The 16495-nt window shown below is 52.9% G+C and overlaps 4 protein-coding genes across 4 annotated transcripts; 3 read left to right on the top strand and 1 right to left on the bottom strand.

Annotated features, from left to right (window-relative positions):
• Positions 1-692: 692 nt before the first annotated feature.
• CONPUDRAFT_48379 (ARM repeat-containing protein) lies at positions 693-2144 on the top strand (the record flags this gene model as incomplete). Its single annotated transcript, XM_007765886.1, has 7 exons — positions 693-851; positions 903-1064; positions 1115-1234; positions 1291-1386; positions 1439-1645; positions 1697-1934; positions 1990-2144. The coding sequence occupies 7 exons, from the start codon at positions 693-695 to the stop codon at positions 2142-2144; spliced, it is 1137 nt and encodes a 378-aa protein (XP_007764076.1).
• A 738-nt stretch (positions 2145-2882) lies between these two features.
• Positions 2883-10195, top strand: CONPUDRAFT_97967 (uncharacterized protein). Its single transcript, XM_007766553.1, has 13 exons — positions 2883-3337; positions 3399-5952; positions 6002-6447; positions 6499-6766; positions 6815-7087; positions 7135-8141; positions 8191-8351; positions 8400-8964; positions 9020-9172; positions 9228-9553; positions 9618-9721; positions 9772-9892; positions 9943-10195. The coding sequence occupies exons 1-8, from the start codon at positions 2926-2928 to the stop codon at positions 8763-8765; spliced, it is 5487 nt and encodes a 1828-aa protein (XP_007764743.1). The 5' UTR covers positions 2883-2925; the 3' UTR covers positions 8766-8964; positions 9020-9172; positions 9228-9553; positions 9618-9721; positions 9772-9892; positions 9943-10195.
• A 167-nt stretch (positions 10196-10362) lies between these two features.
• On the top strand, positions 10363-14259 carry CONPUDRAFT_87663 (kinase-like protein; the record flags this gene model as incomplete). The annotated part of the gene is made up of 13 exons (XM_007766552.1): positions 10363-10535; positions 10594-10684; positions 10747-11499; positions 11551-11670; positions 11724-12926; positions 12977-13013; positions 13065-13194; positions 13262-13412; positions 13478-13544; positions 13606-13875; positions 13933-13956; positions 14011-14168; positions 14230-14259. 13 exons carry the CDS (start codon positions 10363-10365, stop codon positions 14257-14259), a joined length of 3207 nt encoding a protein of 1068 aa, XP_007764742.1.
• Positions 14260-14438: 179 nt separating this feature from the next.
• Positions 14439-16197, bottom strand: CONPUDRAFT_49128 (glycosyltransferase family 15 protein; the record flags this gene model as incomplete). Its single annotated transcript, XM_007765940.1, has 11 exons — positions 14439-14485; positions 14548-14716; positions 14783-14883; positions 14941-15033; positions 15085-15147; positions 15199-15272; positions 15326-15378; positions 15433-15463; positions 15574-15717; positions 15780-16093; positions 16153-16197. The coding sequence occupies 11 exons, from the start codon at positions 16195-16197 to the stop codon at positions 14439-14441; spliced, it is 1134 nt and encodes a 377-aa protein (XP_007764130.1).
• Positions 16198-16495: the final 298 nt, after the last annotated feature.

The following is a 16495-nucleotide window of genomic DNA, read 5'->3' as shown; positions in this document are numbered from 1 at the left end:
TGGGCCTCCGCGGGATGGCCGTCGAAGAAGAGCATACCACCGGCAACCAGTACCGATCTCCAGCGGTGGCTCCCTCGAACACTAACCCCACTGGCCGCTCTACTCTCCCTCAAACACGACCTCCACCCCAGATGACCCAACCACGCGCACCTTATGGGAATTTTCCAGCGGGAACCCCCGGCGATTATTCCCAATATTACGCAAACGGCGCGGTACGCGACCCTTACGCCGACTATTCATACGGCTATAATAATGGACAGGATGCTTCCGTATACCATGCTGCTGGTGTAACTAACCCTTCCTCCAATAATCTGTACCCCGCTAATATTCCCTCTGGTGCTCATCCTGTTGCGGCCGGTCAGCAGGCTGGCATGTACTACGACTTCTCTCTCTCTGCACGCACTGCTCCTGGTTTCTACTATCCTCACCATCAAGCTATGATGTTTGCCGCTCTTCCATCGCACTCTCCGATGCCAACTCCTCAGCTCAGCGCCGCTGTGCCGGCGTCCATGCCGGGCAAGAAACAAGTGAGTGTTTATTGTGCATACAACTGGATCCATGCTGATTATTCGGACGTTAGTTCGGGATGCATCCTCAGGTAATTGATAGCCATAAATGGTCTCTCGTTTCGGCTCTGACAGTTTCTTGGCGTTCAGGGCTTTGGCGACTTCGGTGGTCAAGTTCCATTCATGATGCCAAATGGAGGTTTATATGCGCAATCGGGCGTACCTGCAGTACCCTTCTATGCGCAGAATGCAAGGGCAGGTCGCCGTGATCGCAATGACCCAAGTTTACGGAGCCCCCTCCTCGAAGAGTTCCGAGCGAACAAGACTAGGAAATGGGAGCTTCGTGTAAGCTATTTACGTTTGCACCCGCAATGGACTCTCCAACTTTTGTTTTAGGACATTTATGGCTATGTCGTTGAGTTCAGTGGCGATCAACATGGCTCGCGTTTCATTCAGCAGAAGCTCGAGAGCGCATCTAGCGACGAGAAACAAAGAATATTCGATGAAATCGTCCCCAGCCACACACTTGCTCTTTCTCAGGATGTCTTTGGCAATTACGTACGTCCTCATTGCCGAGAAAATCGGCGATTTTGCTTATCTGTCGGCAGGTCATCCAAAAACTCTTTGAGCATGGCACTCAGATCCAGAAGTCCGCGTTGGCAAACACGTTGGAGGGACATGTACTGCCATTATCTCTGCAGATGTATGGCTGTCGCGTCATCCAAAAGGTTTAGCCTCCCGGTTGTTTACTTGCGTTCAACTTACTTACGTGTTGATGGTTTAGGCGATCGAGTTCATTCTTCCCGAGCAACAAGGCAAATTTGTAAGGGAGCTTGAACCGCACCTCGCCAGATGCGTAAAGGACGCCAATGGCAATCATGTACGTACATCGAACTTATGACGTGGTCACAGCAAAGCTGATTGTCCTTCAGGTCATTCAGAAACTCATCGAGCGTGTTGCTGCCGATAAGCTTGGTTTTGTCCATAGTTTCCGCGGGAACGTGTATGATCTCTCCACTCATCCTTACGGCTGTCGCGTTCTCCAAAGATGTCTGGAGCACCTTCCTGATGACATGACTCGTTCTCTTATGGACGAGCTGCACAAGTATGTAATTAACCTTATGCAAGATCAATTCGGGGTACGTCACATTTGTCATCGAGTCATTTCGGTCGCTAATCACACCGTGTAGAACTATGTCGTCCAATTCGTGCTCGAGAAATGTCAGCCGCATGATCGCTCCCTCGTCATAACGAAACTCCGTGGTCAGCTCTTGAATATGGCTCGGCACAAATTCGCGTCGAACGTCTGCGAGAAGGCTCTTGTCACCGCTAATTACGACGAGCGTCGTACTCTCATTGACGAGATCATTACTCCCAAGGCCGATGGTGTCAGCCCCATCGTGTCCATGATGAAGGATCAGTATGCCAGTAAGCAATATTTTATCCCATATCATGCAAGGACATTTAATAACGTTCGTTGAAGACTATGTGCTACAACGTGCTCTGACTGTTGCCGAGGGCGAGCAGAAAGAAATTCTTGCTAATAAAATACGCCCTCAACTTACCGCCATGCGACGGTACTCTAGCGCCTACAGCAAACACCTTATTTCAAGTGAGGAGTCGTTCCAGTATTATTAGCACCCAATCTAATCTATTTCCCCCAGTCGAACGTGCTTTAGAACGGTCTCTCGCATCGGACAAACCCACAGACTACCCCTCAATATCTCAGTAAACCATATAATAGCATGAGTCTTCGCATCCATCATCAATCCATCGTCGTAATGCTATGGTATAATCTCTCGAATCTGCTCTTGCTTACAGTGTCTGCACACAACTGCTTGTTTAATCGCACAATCTGTTTAGTCGTTCTTTTCAATATCCTGGATATAACCTTCCTTGCTTTCTCTTTCCAGCTGTCGCATTGATCAATCTGCTTCTGGTGTCCAATACCTAGCTCTTGGCTTCTTCTAGCAACTCGCAAATAGACATTCAAATGGACTCCCAATTCCGCAGTGCTTGTCGTTACATAGCACATACTAGCACTCGTATATCATACACTCGCATACCCACTTTTCTGGCGGTAATAATATTCTGGAATTGCTGTTTCCTTCCGAGAATGTGTGATCATTACCTAGGGAGCAATACCTGGTCAGAAATTATGACTTAAGAGTGATCACGAGGACTTTAGAGTATAGTGAGCGAGGTTCTGGGGAAAGCTTGCGAAATGTCAACGTGGCTAACGTGGACGAGTCGGAGGATCGCCCGAGTGTCGGTCTCGGCTGGGCTTTCGGGGAATTCAACAAACTTTGGTAAACATCGTTACGAAGTAATTCAAGCCGCTTGGAGCGCCCAACTGAAGTAGTCCCGTACGGCGCACGCTCCTCCTCCTCCTTCCTCCTCCAACTCCGACTGTCCCGTCATGAGCTCGGTCGAAGCTGCCGCCTCGTTGTTTGGGGGCGATTCCAGCGCGGCTTCTGATCCGTTTGCTGTCATAGGAAGCGACGAAGAACGGGACACGACATCTCCGGCTCACGGTGCAACACCGCCAGGTCAAGAACACGGAGCGTCCCCGTTCGATACCAACTCAACGCATGCGAGTCAGGATGCATCCAGTCTGTTTGGTTCTGCCGATACATCCCAATCCGAGACGTTTGGGTCTGGAAACTGGTTGAGTCCCGCTGGACAGGGCTCACAGGTAGACAGTTATGCAGCGTCACCCCAGAGCACTGGCACTCAATATACGCAGAGTGCTTACAGTGGCTTACCGTCGGATTCCAGCTCTCAAAGTATCTATAATGGATTACCGCAGAACACTGGATACAGCACGTATCGTACGTTCTCAGAACCTTGCCGCGAATAGAATCCTTTTTCGCTGACTTGCGTGTATATCAGAGCAACATGCTACTGCCGCTCCTCCAGCGAACCCCTATGCGCCTGCAGCTCCGGTGGCAAGTAGCTATGGGCAGCAGAGTAATCCCTACTCTAGTGGGCAATATGGTGCTTCCAGCTATGCGTACGATTCGTATCGACCATCTGCAAATTCAACCCTTGCTCCCACTCAAGCACCTTTATCCTCTGCACAAGCTGCCGTAGACCCTTACAAGCCATTTGCGACGGCACAGAAACCCCAACAATCGCAGTACGCGTCCTACACCCCTCCTGTGTCCCAGCCAATGCGATCTCCTATGGTACCTGCCACGATGCCTCCTCCGACCCCTGCGTCTGCGGATGCCTTCCGTCCAAAAGTATCCAATGCATACGATCCGCCGATCCCGCCGCCAAAACCGAAGCGTGCAACGAGCGGACGCAGCCCTGCATATACTCCAGCAATGAACACCTACACGCCTTCACCGGTGTCCACTCCGCCGCCTCCGCCTAACAGAGGTTCTAGCATGCTTTCTCCTCCACCTCCCAGGGCAACGCCTCCTCCCCCGAGAGCGGCTCCACCCCGTGCACCCTCACGCGACGCGTTTCAACCTCCGCAAGGTGGGCATGCATACGGTGGATGTGTTGGTCATGAGCCGATGGGTCATTCAGCGCATATTACTTCAAACAACAGTGTTTATGATCCTTACTCAGTCGGGTCTCCACGTCCTCCTGCTAGCGATCGGTACAGCCCTCGTCCTGTCGCGGTTAGCCACCCACCCCCTGCCAATGACCGATACAGCCCTCGCCCAGTCGCGGGTACCCAGGCTGCTCCTCTAGCCAGCGATCGGTATAGCCCTCTCCCACCCACAAGTACCCAAGCTCCACTCGCTAACCCGTACAGCCCTTACTCTGGCGCTAATGCTCGAGCCACCCCTCCGGTAGTTCAATATAACCCTCAGGTCCCACTCAACTCTGAGGGCCTTGCGACTGGCCATAGCTACGGCCAGCATGGGGCCGACGCCCAGCTTCCCCCGCCTCCAGCTCGTGCTCCTTCAGCCGAAGGATATGCTCTTTTTGAGCACGGAAACACGGAGCCACCACCGGCAGATGACTACTTCGGTACTTCTGCTACTGAAGATTTGTCAATGCCTGAGATGAAGGCTCGGTCCAGTCCCGATCCATACGCCCCACAGACCTCGGAGGTAGATCTGGCAGAAGAGGCGCCTACACCTCGTCAAACGTTCGAGAAACCATTCGGTGAAGACATCCCCGCCTATAATCCAGAACAACCAAGTGAGAGCTATGGCTTTGAAGGAGGTGTTGTCGACGGGGAAGACCATGGTGGTTGGGATGCGAAGGTCGGCGAGGCTGGACTTGCCGGGGAGAACCCCGTGGGACAGGGTGCAGACGGCGTTACCAGTGAGATGGGTACGTTCGCAAACGTCGGAGCACCGACCTCTATCGAGGAGCATGATCCGGAGGCGGTTTTCAGCCCGGTTCATTCCAGCGTTCCCTCTTCACCACAAGCTGTTCGCCAGGGACATGGATCTCCTAAGCCAACGGCCCATTTCAAGCGAGGCTCTCATGGTTCAGCGGGACATTCTTCCCCTAGGTCGAGTCCACTTCAAAGGGTGTCCTCGCCCCTGCGGTCCGAGATAGTAGATAGTCTTGACACGCGCTATGGCTCAGGACAAGATTATACCCCTCCAGTTCCGGGACCTGAATCTCCAAGCTCACCTATTTCCACTCGATCCACCGGTAGCCGCCATTCAGTTGCATCACATCGCTCGCCCGCATACTCCCCTTACGTTCCGTATGGACCACCTAAACCCTCGAATGCTCCTGCGTATGCAGGGAATGCAACCTCTGCCCCAGCTCCGCCGGCACAACACTCCCCGTACGACCCGTATACGCCAAAGACCCAAACGTCACCGTCAAAGCTGCGTCCCCGATCAGACAGTGGATTTTCCTCTGTGTCGCCAGTGGACGTTTCCGCTCTTCCGACAAGTATCAACAACGCGTACGCGCCTCCCGCCGCTCCGGCTAACAACGCGTCTTTGGGGCAAGACCTGTATGTTTCCCCTCCAGCTCGTGGGCTCTATGCGCCTTCGCCTTCCCTTCTAGGCTCGAACGATCCTCTTGGCCGGACTTCAGCGCGCATTCCGGTGTTCAGCTTCGGCTTTGGTGGCAAGTTTCTAACCTGTTTCCATGGTGCTGGTGGCCTGAGCACTGGCTTTGACGTGGCCCTGTCGTCTCGTAAGTCGATGGACGTTCAGATCCGAACGTTAAAGGAGATTATACCCGAGTCTGCTTTGGATTCATCATTTGGAACGTTCCCTGGCCCGCTCTTTGGCGACCCTGGGTCTCCTGTCACAAGTTTGGTTCGGACGGGTGCAGCTCAGGCCAAGACCAGGAAAGCCCGCGTCGCCAAATACCTCGAAGATCGTATGGAAGAGCTATCCAAAGGAGTTCCTTACCTCTCGTCGGATAGCCCAGAGGATCGCAGTACACGAGGGAAGTTGGCGTTGCTGAAGTTACTCAAGATCATGGTGGATAACGATGGACTGTTGTCCGGAAGGTGTGTACCTTTACAATCTTATCTGAATACTGACCCAACTCCCACACAGCCCAAGTAACGACTCAGCCATACGGTCTGCACTATTCCCACACCTTGCTTCAGGTGATCCTGCCGAAGTGGGGTCTGAGCTCATGACGCCATCTTTTGCTTCACCTTTGAGCAATGCATACGGTTTCAGTTCTACTGTAGCTCCGGTCATCAACGAACCACCGATTTCCACGACTACTCTCACTGCTTCGGCGCTGGATAAAATTCAGGAGTTCCTCGTTAGAGGGGAGCGGCGTAAGGCTTATCACTACGCACTGGACCAGAAACTTTGGGCTCATGCAATGGTGATCGCGAGTGGCATTGATAAAGAAGCATGGAAAGAAGTCGTTAGTGAATTCCTCAAATGTGAACTTGGTGTGCCCACCGAAGCAGCTGGATCGCCTGGCTCTAGCCGAGAATGGCTGAGAGTTGTATACAGTCTATTCTCTGGCCAGGGAGTTTCTGCTGGTATGTTTGCCGAGCCTTCGTCTTGTTTCCTTTGTTTGATGTTTGTTTTAGTTCAGGAGATGATTCCTACCAACAACCTCGCCAAGCAAGACAGTGGCTTGCAACTGCCTGCTCCTTCGCTCGCCCACATCACACCAATGTCCCCTAACTTCCCTTCAGCAGTGACAACTGCTCAGATCCCTTCAGAATCATTAGGCAAGTGGCCGGAGATTGTTGCTTCAGTCATTAGCAGTCCTATGGGTCCAGAAACTTCAGCAATGCTGACAGCACTGGGAGATCACCTTTTGTCCCATCAAATGGTAGAAGGCGCACATTGCTGGTATGTGTTTATGTATCTCCCCTCAACAACATCTGACATTGGTTGTAGTTACTTGCTGGCTCCCGCAACATCGCCTCTGGGTGGCGTTGGAACGCCCTCCTCTCGGATTATATTGCTAGGCTCGCAGAGTCCCGGTTACTTACCAACTTTCAGCAAGGAGCAAGACTCCATTGTCTTGTCTGAGATACTGGAGTTCGCGCTCTCTCTGAAGCCAGCTGTGAAGGGACAGGAGACGTTTGGTGGCCTTCCTCATCTACAGGCATACAAGCTGGTTCGAGCTTACGCCCTTGCCGAATTGGGTTATGTGCAATCCGCTAGCAAGTGTGTAGAAATCTGTAACATTTGATTCTCAGCTGACTTTGATCAAGGTATTGCGAGTCCATTACTGCCTCTCTCGGTCGTCCATCACAGTATCTTAACGTAATTATGGTCGAGCGGCTGAAGGTCCTTGCAGATCGGCTGACTGGCGCACCTCAAGTGGACAAGGCTGGCTCATGGATCGGGGGCAAGGTAACCAAGCCTAGCTTGGATAGCCTGGGAAGCTGGTTGGAAGGAAGGCTCACCAAATTCATTGCCGGCGAGGGAGAAGAGACTGCGCACCCCAACAAGGAGCCGGTTCACCCCCAGCCAAACTTCTCGGGGCCGTTTTCTCAATATAGCACAATATCCTCTGCGGTGCCTTCTGCAAGTTCAACGCCTCCCCCTCCTTCGTACAGTAACCTGCATAACGGTGCTCCTACTCCGCCACCGCAACGCACAGGATCTGCTTTGTCAACCCGGTCTGCGCCCAACCCGTACGCTCCGGGCAACCGTGCTTCCTCGGCCATGGACATGCACCGACCAAATAGGAGGACGTCTCCAGCGCCGAACAAGGTTCCTGCCTACCCGTCATCTTTGCCTTCAACAACGTCAATGCCTTCAGCACCGCATGGCTATTACGGCAATGGGTACGCCTCTTCACAAGCTAGCGGGGATTCACTGTCAAGGAAACCTTCCCTTGAGGTCATGGAGGAGGAGAACAGCGGTGCCGCTGAGGAAACTTCGCAGGAACCCGCGCAGGAGTCGGGCTGGTGGAATTCGCTTGGAAACGCTGACAGTGCCAATACGCCAACTGCAAACACATTCCACCAATTGGACGATGCTCATGAATCCTCCAACGGGTTCATCTCCCTGATGGATGATCCCGCATTATCTGTGACGCCCAGTCCACCCATCCCCCAGAACTACGTCGCGCGACGCGACAACATCGTAGATGACGAAGATGACCTCGGTCTTGGGAACAGTTCATCAAAGCGGTCAACCCCTGTCCAGGGCGCGGAGAATGGCGATAAACCTACCCCGGTCGAGGAACCTAAGAAGGCTGAGGCAAAACCTGGTATGGACAGCTACTCAGTGGTGATAGTATGTACTGACACTTTTTTCAGAGAAGCCACCTGCTGCACCAGCCGGCGCTTCGAGTGGGTCTTGGCTTGGCCGCTTATGGGGAGGTAAGAAGGCAGACTCCCCAGCACCTGTCAAGGCCAACCTCGGACAAGAGGTAACCTTCTATTATGACAAGGATCTCAAGAAGTGGGTGAACAAGACGGTCAGTTAACACAATTTTGCGCCGTAGGGTGAAGCTAACTTGGTATAGGCTGGAGCTGAAGAGGCAAAACCAGCGGCAACCCCACCGCCACCATCAAGGGCACAAACTGCATCTCCTGCTAGGGCCATGGGCGGTGCACCTCCACCACGAAGTCCTCTACCTCCCCCCTCAGCACCTCCGCCATCTCGGCCTGCTTCCGCCATTGATCTTGGTCAGGGCTTCCAGGCCAAGCCAATGGCTCGCACTCGCTCGAACCTGGTTCCGAGCGACGTGGCTTCTTTACCCCCCACGCCGTTGCCAGATGCAAGCGGCACGCCCCCACCGCCGATGGGACGACCTCGCTCGCAGGCAGCGAAGCGGAGCGTACGGAATCGTTACGTTGACGTTTTCCAACAAGAAGGCGGTGGTGCATAGGTTAATCCCCTTAGGTAGTATGCACGCCGTTAACGACATTGACACTTATTATAACGCATCATTTATTCATGTCGCTCGCACACGCTTTGTATATGTTGCCGACGTTCTAGTTATGATTAGAATTTCACGGATTTTACAGCAACATCTGTTGATACCTAAGTAGCGCAAACAATTTAAAAGAAGAGCTTGAAGGGGTACCCTGGTTATAATTCATAAGCGTACTGTGCGAAAACTGTAGTACAGAGGACTCTTACCTCTGTTCTTGACGCGGAACAAGGAGACAAGGATCGAGAAGACAATGAAATTGACCGCAGTCCAGAGATAGATTTGAGTGCGCTGGCGTCCTGGCGACTGCTGATAAGGGGCGACGATGGTCAACATCAAGAAAGAGATTGCGAGTACGCCGTCTATGATAATGTAAGCTTTGGTTGGCTGAGAATTCGTGAAGTGAGAAATACATACAGACTACCGATACGACTTGCACTTCCTGGCCAAACTGGTTGGAGTAGCCCTGCGCAATCCATGCTCCGTTAGGACCGGACCACGGCACGCCGCGAATCTGAGTGAACATGTAGCCCGAGGTCATGACGATAGAAAGAACGACGGTGCCGGCCGCCCAGACCCAGCGGTTGTTCGCAAGGGGAGCGATGAACCGGAAGACGAGCGCGAGGATGGGGATGAGGGCCGCGAACGCGCCGAGGCGGCCCCAGTTGAAGGGCGCCTTGTAAGGGATGGGGATGGGTGTGTGACGCGAGAGCTGCTCTGCAAGAGGGCCAGCCTCGAAGCCGCTATGGGTGTATGCGAGTTGAGACGGGGTTCCCGGAGGAGGAGGGATAAAGTGCGTGTGCTTACTTGGAGAAGTCGTATTTAGACGCGGCGGTCTTGCCGTTGGCCGGGCGGCGGGGTCCATCGGTAGGAGGATAGACATGGACGACAGGGGCAGAGGCCATGGCAAGCTATACCCATGTTAAGTGCACGATGTCAAGGCCCTGAGGAGAACACATACCTTCTGGAACACTGCGGATGCCTCGTCAAAATCGACCGTCCCGAAGAAGTGCGAGTCGCGGTCGGCTTGGGGAGCGGTATGCCATGCCTGTGCAACGGCAACGAAAGAAGGATCAAATTCCCTGGGGGCAGCGGTCAGACACAGTTGGAGAACGCGAGAAGGAGGACTTGCTTGCAAGGAGTACACCTGCGCCTGGCGTCCATTGCCGTGAACTGGACTGCGGCAGACCAGTTACGGCTTGGCGCAGTCAAGAGGTCGAAGGTGCGCTCGTCGAGCCTGATGTGGCCATTGCCGGCAGCTGCAAGGTCGACGAGCTCCTGGTGGGGAGACTTTCTGGCTGCAACGCCAAGAGGGACGAGAAAAAGTGCGAGGAGGGGCCAAAGCATATTGGCGACGTGTCGAGAGGAGTGACGACAAGCGCAAGTGACCAGTACAAGAGAGTAACTAAAAGTGTAGTGATCGAATAATAGCATTCTAGTGTGAACGTGTCGACCGTGGGAATGATATATACATAGGCACCGTGTCCCCGGACGACCCGGCGGCGGAGGACAGAGTCGACACTGGACAGGCTGCCTGCGAGTCACCCAAGCCATGTCCCATGCCCTCCTCCTCCGTCTCTTTCTCTCCCCCTCCTTCTTCTCTGTCCATGTCGCTCTTCGCTACCTCATGCTCTATGCAGATAACATAGGTATCACCTACTATCTCACCCGCAGGCTACGGGAGTATGACACGCACGAGCTACGCGAGGTCTGGGGATTCATCTGGTAATCTCATCTCACAAACACCCCGCAATCTGTTCTCAATAATCCCTCTTGGTCTCAGTCACCTTCTCATAACGCGACCGTCCAAGTCTCGCGCTTTAGAATGCTTCGTGGTGGACATCTCCCGCAAGTCCACTCACATTGCCATGCTGGTGCGTGACGCGAGGAACACCATCGCCGGATCTCGCGCCTGACGCGCGCCTCACCACTACAGACGCTCTGGTTCATGCAGTCATCCCTGCAGGACCTTAGCTCATCTCCAAATACACCATCTTTCAAAGTATGTCAGCGGACTCTACATCAGTGCCACGAAATCATCTTTGGTGATCTCCCTACCCCAAACTCCGGTCCTTATTCCGGCATGAGCATCACTTTCTCCCCGTTCTCCTCGCGTAAGAAGGTCAAACCTCTCTCCGAGCCTGCTCTTGTAGGGATCGCTCTCGTTTTGGCTGGAGCCCCTGCGATGCCTCGGCTCACCAGTGTCATGGGAGAGGTAGCGATCGAACAGGGTCGTGCTGAGGATGAGAGCTCAAAAAGCCTCAAGGCTGAGGACGACGGTAGTGTAGGAGGTTCATTGTCTCCACGCAAGGAAACTGCCGATGACGATCTTGACGACGACGATGACGAGAACTCCGACGACGGAAGCGAAAACAAGACCGAGAAATCTATGGCAGAAGACCACACACATCATAGTACAGCTGATACACCAAAGCGGAGGAAAACGATAGCAGCGGCCCAAACGAGCCCAGCGCTTGTTCTACTTCGTAATGTACATCCTCCGCGGATGTCAGACGATCCTCTCGGCCAGAATGATCGCAGCGACGCACCATACCAGTCTACACCCTCGATATCCCACACTCGTCAACCTCTTCGGCCCTCTCAAATAAACGCGGCGGATGCTCTACTGCGGCAGTACGACTTGCCAGCACAATCATACTTACTCCGCAGTCAATACTGTCGTTCAGAAGTATGGCTATTGACCGATCTGTTACCAATAAGCACTAATTGCAAATTCAAGGTTCAATTCCTACTGACGTTGGAAAATATATCGAATCGATTACTTGTTGTTCCCAAACCCGCCCGTGTGAGTGCTTTGCGAGCAGAGCTTACTGCACTGAATCACAAGCTCCCAGCAGAGGTATGAGCTTTAATGTATCATGGAATTATACGTTTTATCACAATTGTTTCAAGGTTTGTATGCCCATGTGGTGCTCTTCGTCGGATACACCTCGTCCGCCTGGAACACAACCACATCACAAGATTGTGCGGATACCTCCGGGCGAAAGCGTGGTCCTCAATTCAGCCGAGCGTGCACCCTATCTCTTGCTCATTGAAATTCTTAATGATGATCTGGACTTTGACCCGACGAAACGGAGTAATAAAGAGGTACTCAAACGCATCGTTGCCAAAGAAAGCCAGAAAAAGGGAGCGTCTAAAGACCTCATCAACTTCACCGCGCCTCCACTGGTGTCGCAAAGGAGCTTATCGGGCGGGAAAAGCACTGCTGAAGCAATCCTCGACGCTGAAAACAACGATGTCCCGGAAATCCAGGTAGAATCTACTGCACCGAACAGCCAGACTTCACTCGATGATGAGGAAATGGACCTGGTGGACCAAGTCATAGGAGTTGGTGAATCCCTCCGAAAACCCATTGACCTGTCGGAATCCATTGTCCTTCCTCCCGCACCCAAAAACAAGGAACTTGACATGGCTGCTTGGTCGCGGACTCCGTCCATGCCTGTAACACCTCGGCTAGAGCAAATGGCGACTTTCTCACAAACCACGCCAGAACTACGGTCGAACAGAGGTTGGAGGTTTGACACACCATCGACGACACCCGTGATCACTGAGTCAGGAGCCGATATCAGCGAACAAATACTGCTTTCGTTAGACGAGTACTCGGAGAGGATGCGTACGGCTGCTGTCATGCTCGCGCAGCTGAACGCCAGCCTTGTTCGAGAACCGGTGACTTCCCTGCAGCTGTCCGGCAGTCCTTCGCTAGCCACTCCCGTGTCGGAGTCACCGTCTACCTCGATCTCGCGGAGCTGGATACCCGGGTCGAGCCTTTTTGGATCCTCGGGGGATACTTCGACCAATGGACCTATCCATCCTTCGTTAGGCGGTCGAGGCGCAGACGCGTCCGCCCCAATGCGCATGAGAGTGCAGCATGCGGAAGCGGCTGCCATCCGCGACCGGATTATGAAGGAGATGATGTCGCTAGAGGAGGAGCGGATGTCCCGCATGAAAGAGCACAGGGAGGGGGAAGGATTGATGCGCATAGGCGATCTGAGAGGGAGCATGAAGACCGCAGAGGACGAGGACATTGTGAAGCGCGAGCTGAACAGAGATGACCCATCCGCTGTTGTCTTCAGTGAGTCATGGGCAGCAAAGAAGGTACAATTCCTCCCGATCACAGCTGGTCATGTCATGAATAACTTATCCAGAGCCGCGTCCGGCATGGCTCGCCTTACGGCCATCTAGGTAGGGCCACTCCCAAACTAATGGATCTACTTGACTGATGTTCTCCGACAGCGAACTGGGACTGTGTCTCCGTCATCGTCAAAACCGGAGCTGACCTACGCCAAGAGCAACTTGCCGTTCAGCTCATCCAAGAGTTTGATAACATCTGGCGCGAAGAAAACTGTCAGTGCTGGGTGCGATAGTAAGTTCGTGACGGCGACAGTACAGCGCGTGTAGGAAAGCAGCATCTCAACCTACGCCGTTTCCAGTTTCCGTATACTCATTACCGGTGCCTCCTCGGGCCTGGTCGAGACTATCACGGACGCCGTCTCGATACATTCGATCAAGAAGGCTGAGTACGCCCGGCGGTTGGCCGAAGGCCGGTTCGGCTATGTGACGCTGCTGGACCACTTCAAGACCGTGAGTTCTCCCCATGTAGCAAACGGACCTCAGTGCTTCATAGCTCAGTATTTTTGCGGCGGCAGGCATACGGCGACGCCAACTCGGCTAAGTTTGTGCGCGCGCAACGGAACTTTGCCAAGTCCATGGCCGGTGAGTGCCTCCCAAAGATGCTGCTCTTTCAAAGGTCCTGAACAAAAGTTGGTTGCGATAGGTTATTCAGTTATCACATATCTGCTCCAGATCAAGGATCGTCACAACGGCAACATCCTGCTAGACCGAGAAGGGCATGTTGTCCACATCGACTTCGGCTTCATGCTTTCGAACTCTCCAGGGAACATTGGCTTCGAGGCGGCTCCTTTCAAGTTACCTCCTGAATACGTGGAGGTGCTCGGAGGGATTGACGGTGAACCGTTCGCCGAGTTTAAGCGTCTTTTTCGGGAGGGTTTCGAAGCTGCGCGGAAACACTGCGATCGGATCATCAGTGAGTGGCTGTTTCTCTTGAGGTGATGCTCATCAACTCACCGTTACTTCACTTTAGCTCTCGTGGAATTGATGCAGAAGGGTAAGTTGTGCTTGCAAGAGGGCATCAGCTTCAATGATCTGACTTCGATCGCAGATTCCTCAATGCCATGTTTTGCCGCCTTTGGCGAGCAAACCGCGAACCAACTTCGAGATCGGTTCCAACCCGCCCTGACACACTCGCTCGTAGGCGAGCACGTAGACAGACTCATTGATAGCTCCCTAGGATCCAACTGGACGCGTCTCTACGATTCGGTACGTGCACGCCGACCTTCACCCCATATACAAATGTTTACAGGATGCTGTATTATTCCAGTATCAATACTACTCGCAGTCTATACTATAAGCCGAGACTAGCTAGGCAACGCCCCCCCTACAGAAACGCACGGCGGCACCTGCCCTCCGAGGCATGTCATCTCGGTTTTACGTAGACAGATGCTTCATCTAAGCGCCATACAAATTCAAGATGCGACATATATCATCTCCCACTATTCCACAGGCTCAAAGGCACGAAGCGCTCATGCTTTAGAACATCTGGTCGTATCGATTCAGACACGAATACCACTCGTAATCTATAGAAGTGAAAATGTTAAAAACTCTGAGCAGTAATTAACCCGGGCGGATGAGTGCTCACCGAAGTTCTCTGATGGGTTGCACCAGCATCTGCCGGCAGCGTGCACGTCGCCTTGTGGACAGTGTTGGAAGGGCTCGTGCCGATACCCTATATCGTTAAAGAAGTGGATCTGACTCTTGTTGGCGAACAAGGCGGCACCAATGCTGTGGACTGGCGCATCACCCCAGCGCTACAATAACCACAAATCAGAACTCAGTACACCACAGCATACAGGAAAACCAGGCTATACACTGACCTCGTAATAGAAGCCCCCCTCCTTGTCCAAGTAGTCAAAGTATTTCGTGTAACCTTCACCCCTCCAGAAGTCAAGGCTGCCTATCTCGAAGTTGCTCCAGACTGGTCGCATGATATGAACGTGAAGTAAACGAGACAAGAAGTAGTTTGTTCACTTACAATGGCAGCGGTTGTAAGTTTCACCGCCGTCGTCAGAGATGAAACCCATGGCGTTATCGGGAGCCATGAGACCAGGGTTCTCTTTGATGAATTCTTGGGGTGCTGTGAGTACGTCTTACGTCTGTCGACCATGGAAGTACGTACTTCTTGTGGTATCCCATAATGTTGGAATGGTGGCAGGATACTCGTAAAGCGAGATGGTGAAACCTATAGAATCTGATTTACAGTAAGTTGTATGGGGACGAAAGTGTTACTGACCATAAACTTTGTCTTGATCCTGCATGACAAGGAAAGGATCATAGTCGACGTCACAGAAGATTTTGATGTCTGGCCTGGGGGATATTAAGTGGCCACCCCTTTTCGGAATGTCAGACTAGAGACATACTCGACTCTCCAGTAGTACTTGTACTTCTGCAGGAGTTCTTGCTTGAAGAAAAGCTGTTGATGATAGTTCAGAGGGCTGCCCAGTAAAGAATCGAGATGACAACTCACTCCCGAATTGAAGCGACACATGTTGCGGTATCTGAGCAAATAAGCACCTTAAACCAGCTGGAAAGCGCCTGTGACTTACGGCACGCTCCCTGATACGCCACGTCAGATCAATCTCGAAAAGATACTCAGGGAATACGAGACGCACCTCCGTAAATGACACCCTGGTCAACCATCTCTTGCCTCGCCTTAGTTGCACGCTCCTCGTCGATATGGGGTGGCTGCACCCAGTCTTCATTCGGAATTAGACCAAACTCGACAGGGGCATCAGTGAGTGAAGTAATATGCCTATAGACCACGGGTCAGCATGAAGACGCAGCGGATAATGAATCCAATCGCAAAGGGCTGACTTCTTGAACTCGTCCGTAAACGGTTCCTCATTGAGGAAGACGTAGGGGTATTGGAATTTCCTGTTGAAGCGGTCCTCAATCTGCTTCATGCTTCCCAAGATACCCGTGAGGTCGCTGTTGCGCACGAGCATGACAAAGGTCGCGTTGGCTTTGCGATCGGGGAGGTCCACTGGAGCGGACGGCTTATAGTATTCATCCGGAATTCCGCCTTTGTACGGGGGATTAGGGCCAGACCAGGATTGCTTGATGCGGTCCAATGAGGTGGCTTTGCCATACTCTTCATGCGAGAAGCTCATGATGTAGTGCAAGCTAAGCTGCGTGGCATATTATGGGTGAGCGAACATGATTGAACGGCCAGAGAGGACGGGCTGACGATTATGACAAGAACCAATACGATATAACGCATTGGGGTCATCATCTTGGCTGATGTATGCGCCCTGGGACGGGCGAGGATAGGGAGGAAAGGGGATGATGTGGAGGAGAGTAAGAGTGTGACAGGTATCCAGCAACTGTCCAGTCTGCGTACATAGCCGACGACGTACAGATGCGCGCCAACTCCTCTCCGCAGCCTTGTCGGATATCGGCTCCCGCGTGGCCGCTCCGACGACAGCTCACCGCCAAATCTAAATTTAACTCCGTGCCAAGAATGTCATCCAGGGGCACAGGCACATCTCAATGGTCCCAAACGGACTCCGCAACGCGCTCGACGCGACCCA

The sequence above is a fragment of the Coniophora puteana genome (assembly GCF_000271625.1).
Source record: "Coniophora puteana RWD-64-598 SS2 unplaced genomic scaffold CONPUscaffold_2, whole genome shotgun sequence".
Taxonomy (NCBI): Eukaryota; Fungi; Basidiomycota; class Agaricomycetes; order Boletales; family Coniophoraceae; genus Coniophora; species Coniophora puteana.
Note: the sequence above shows the minus strand (reverse complement) of the source record. Positions and strands in the feature narration are given on the sequence as shown.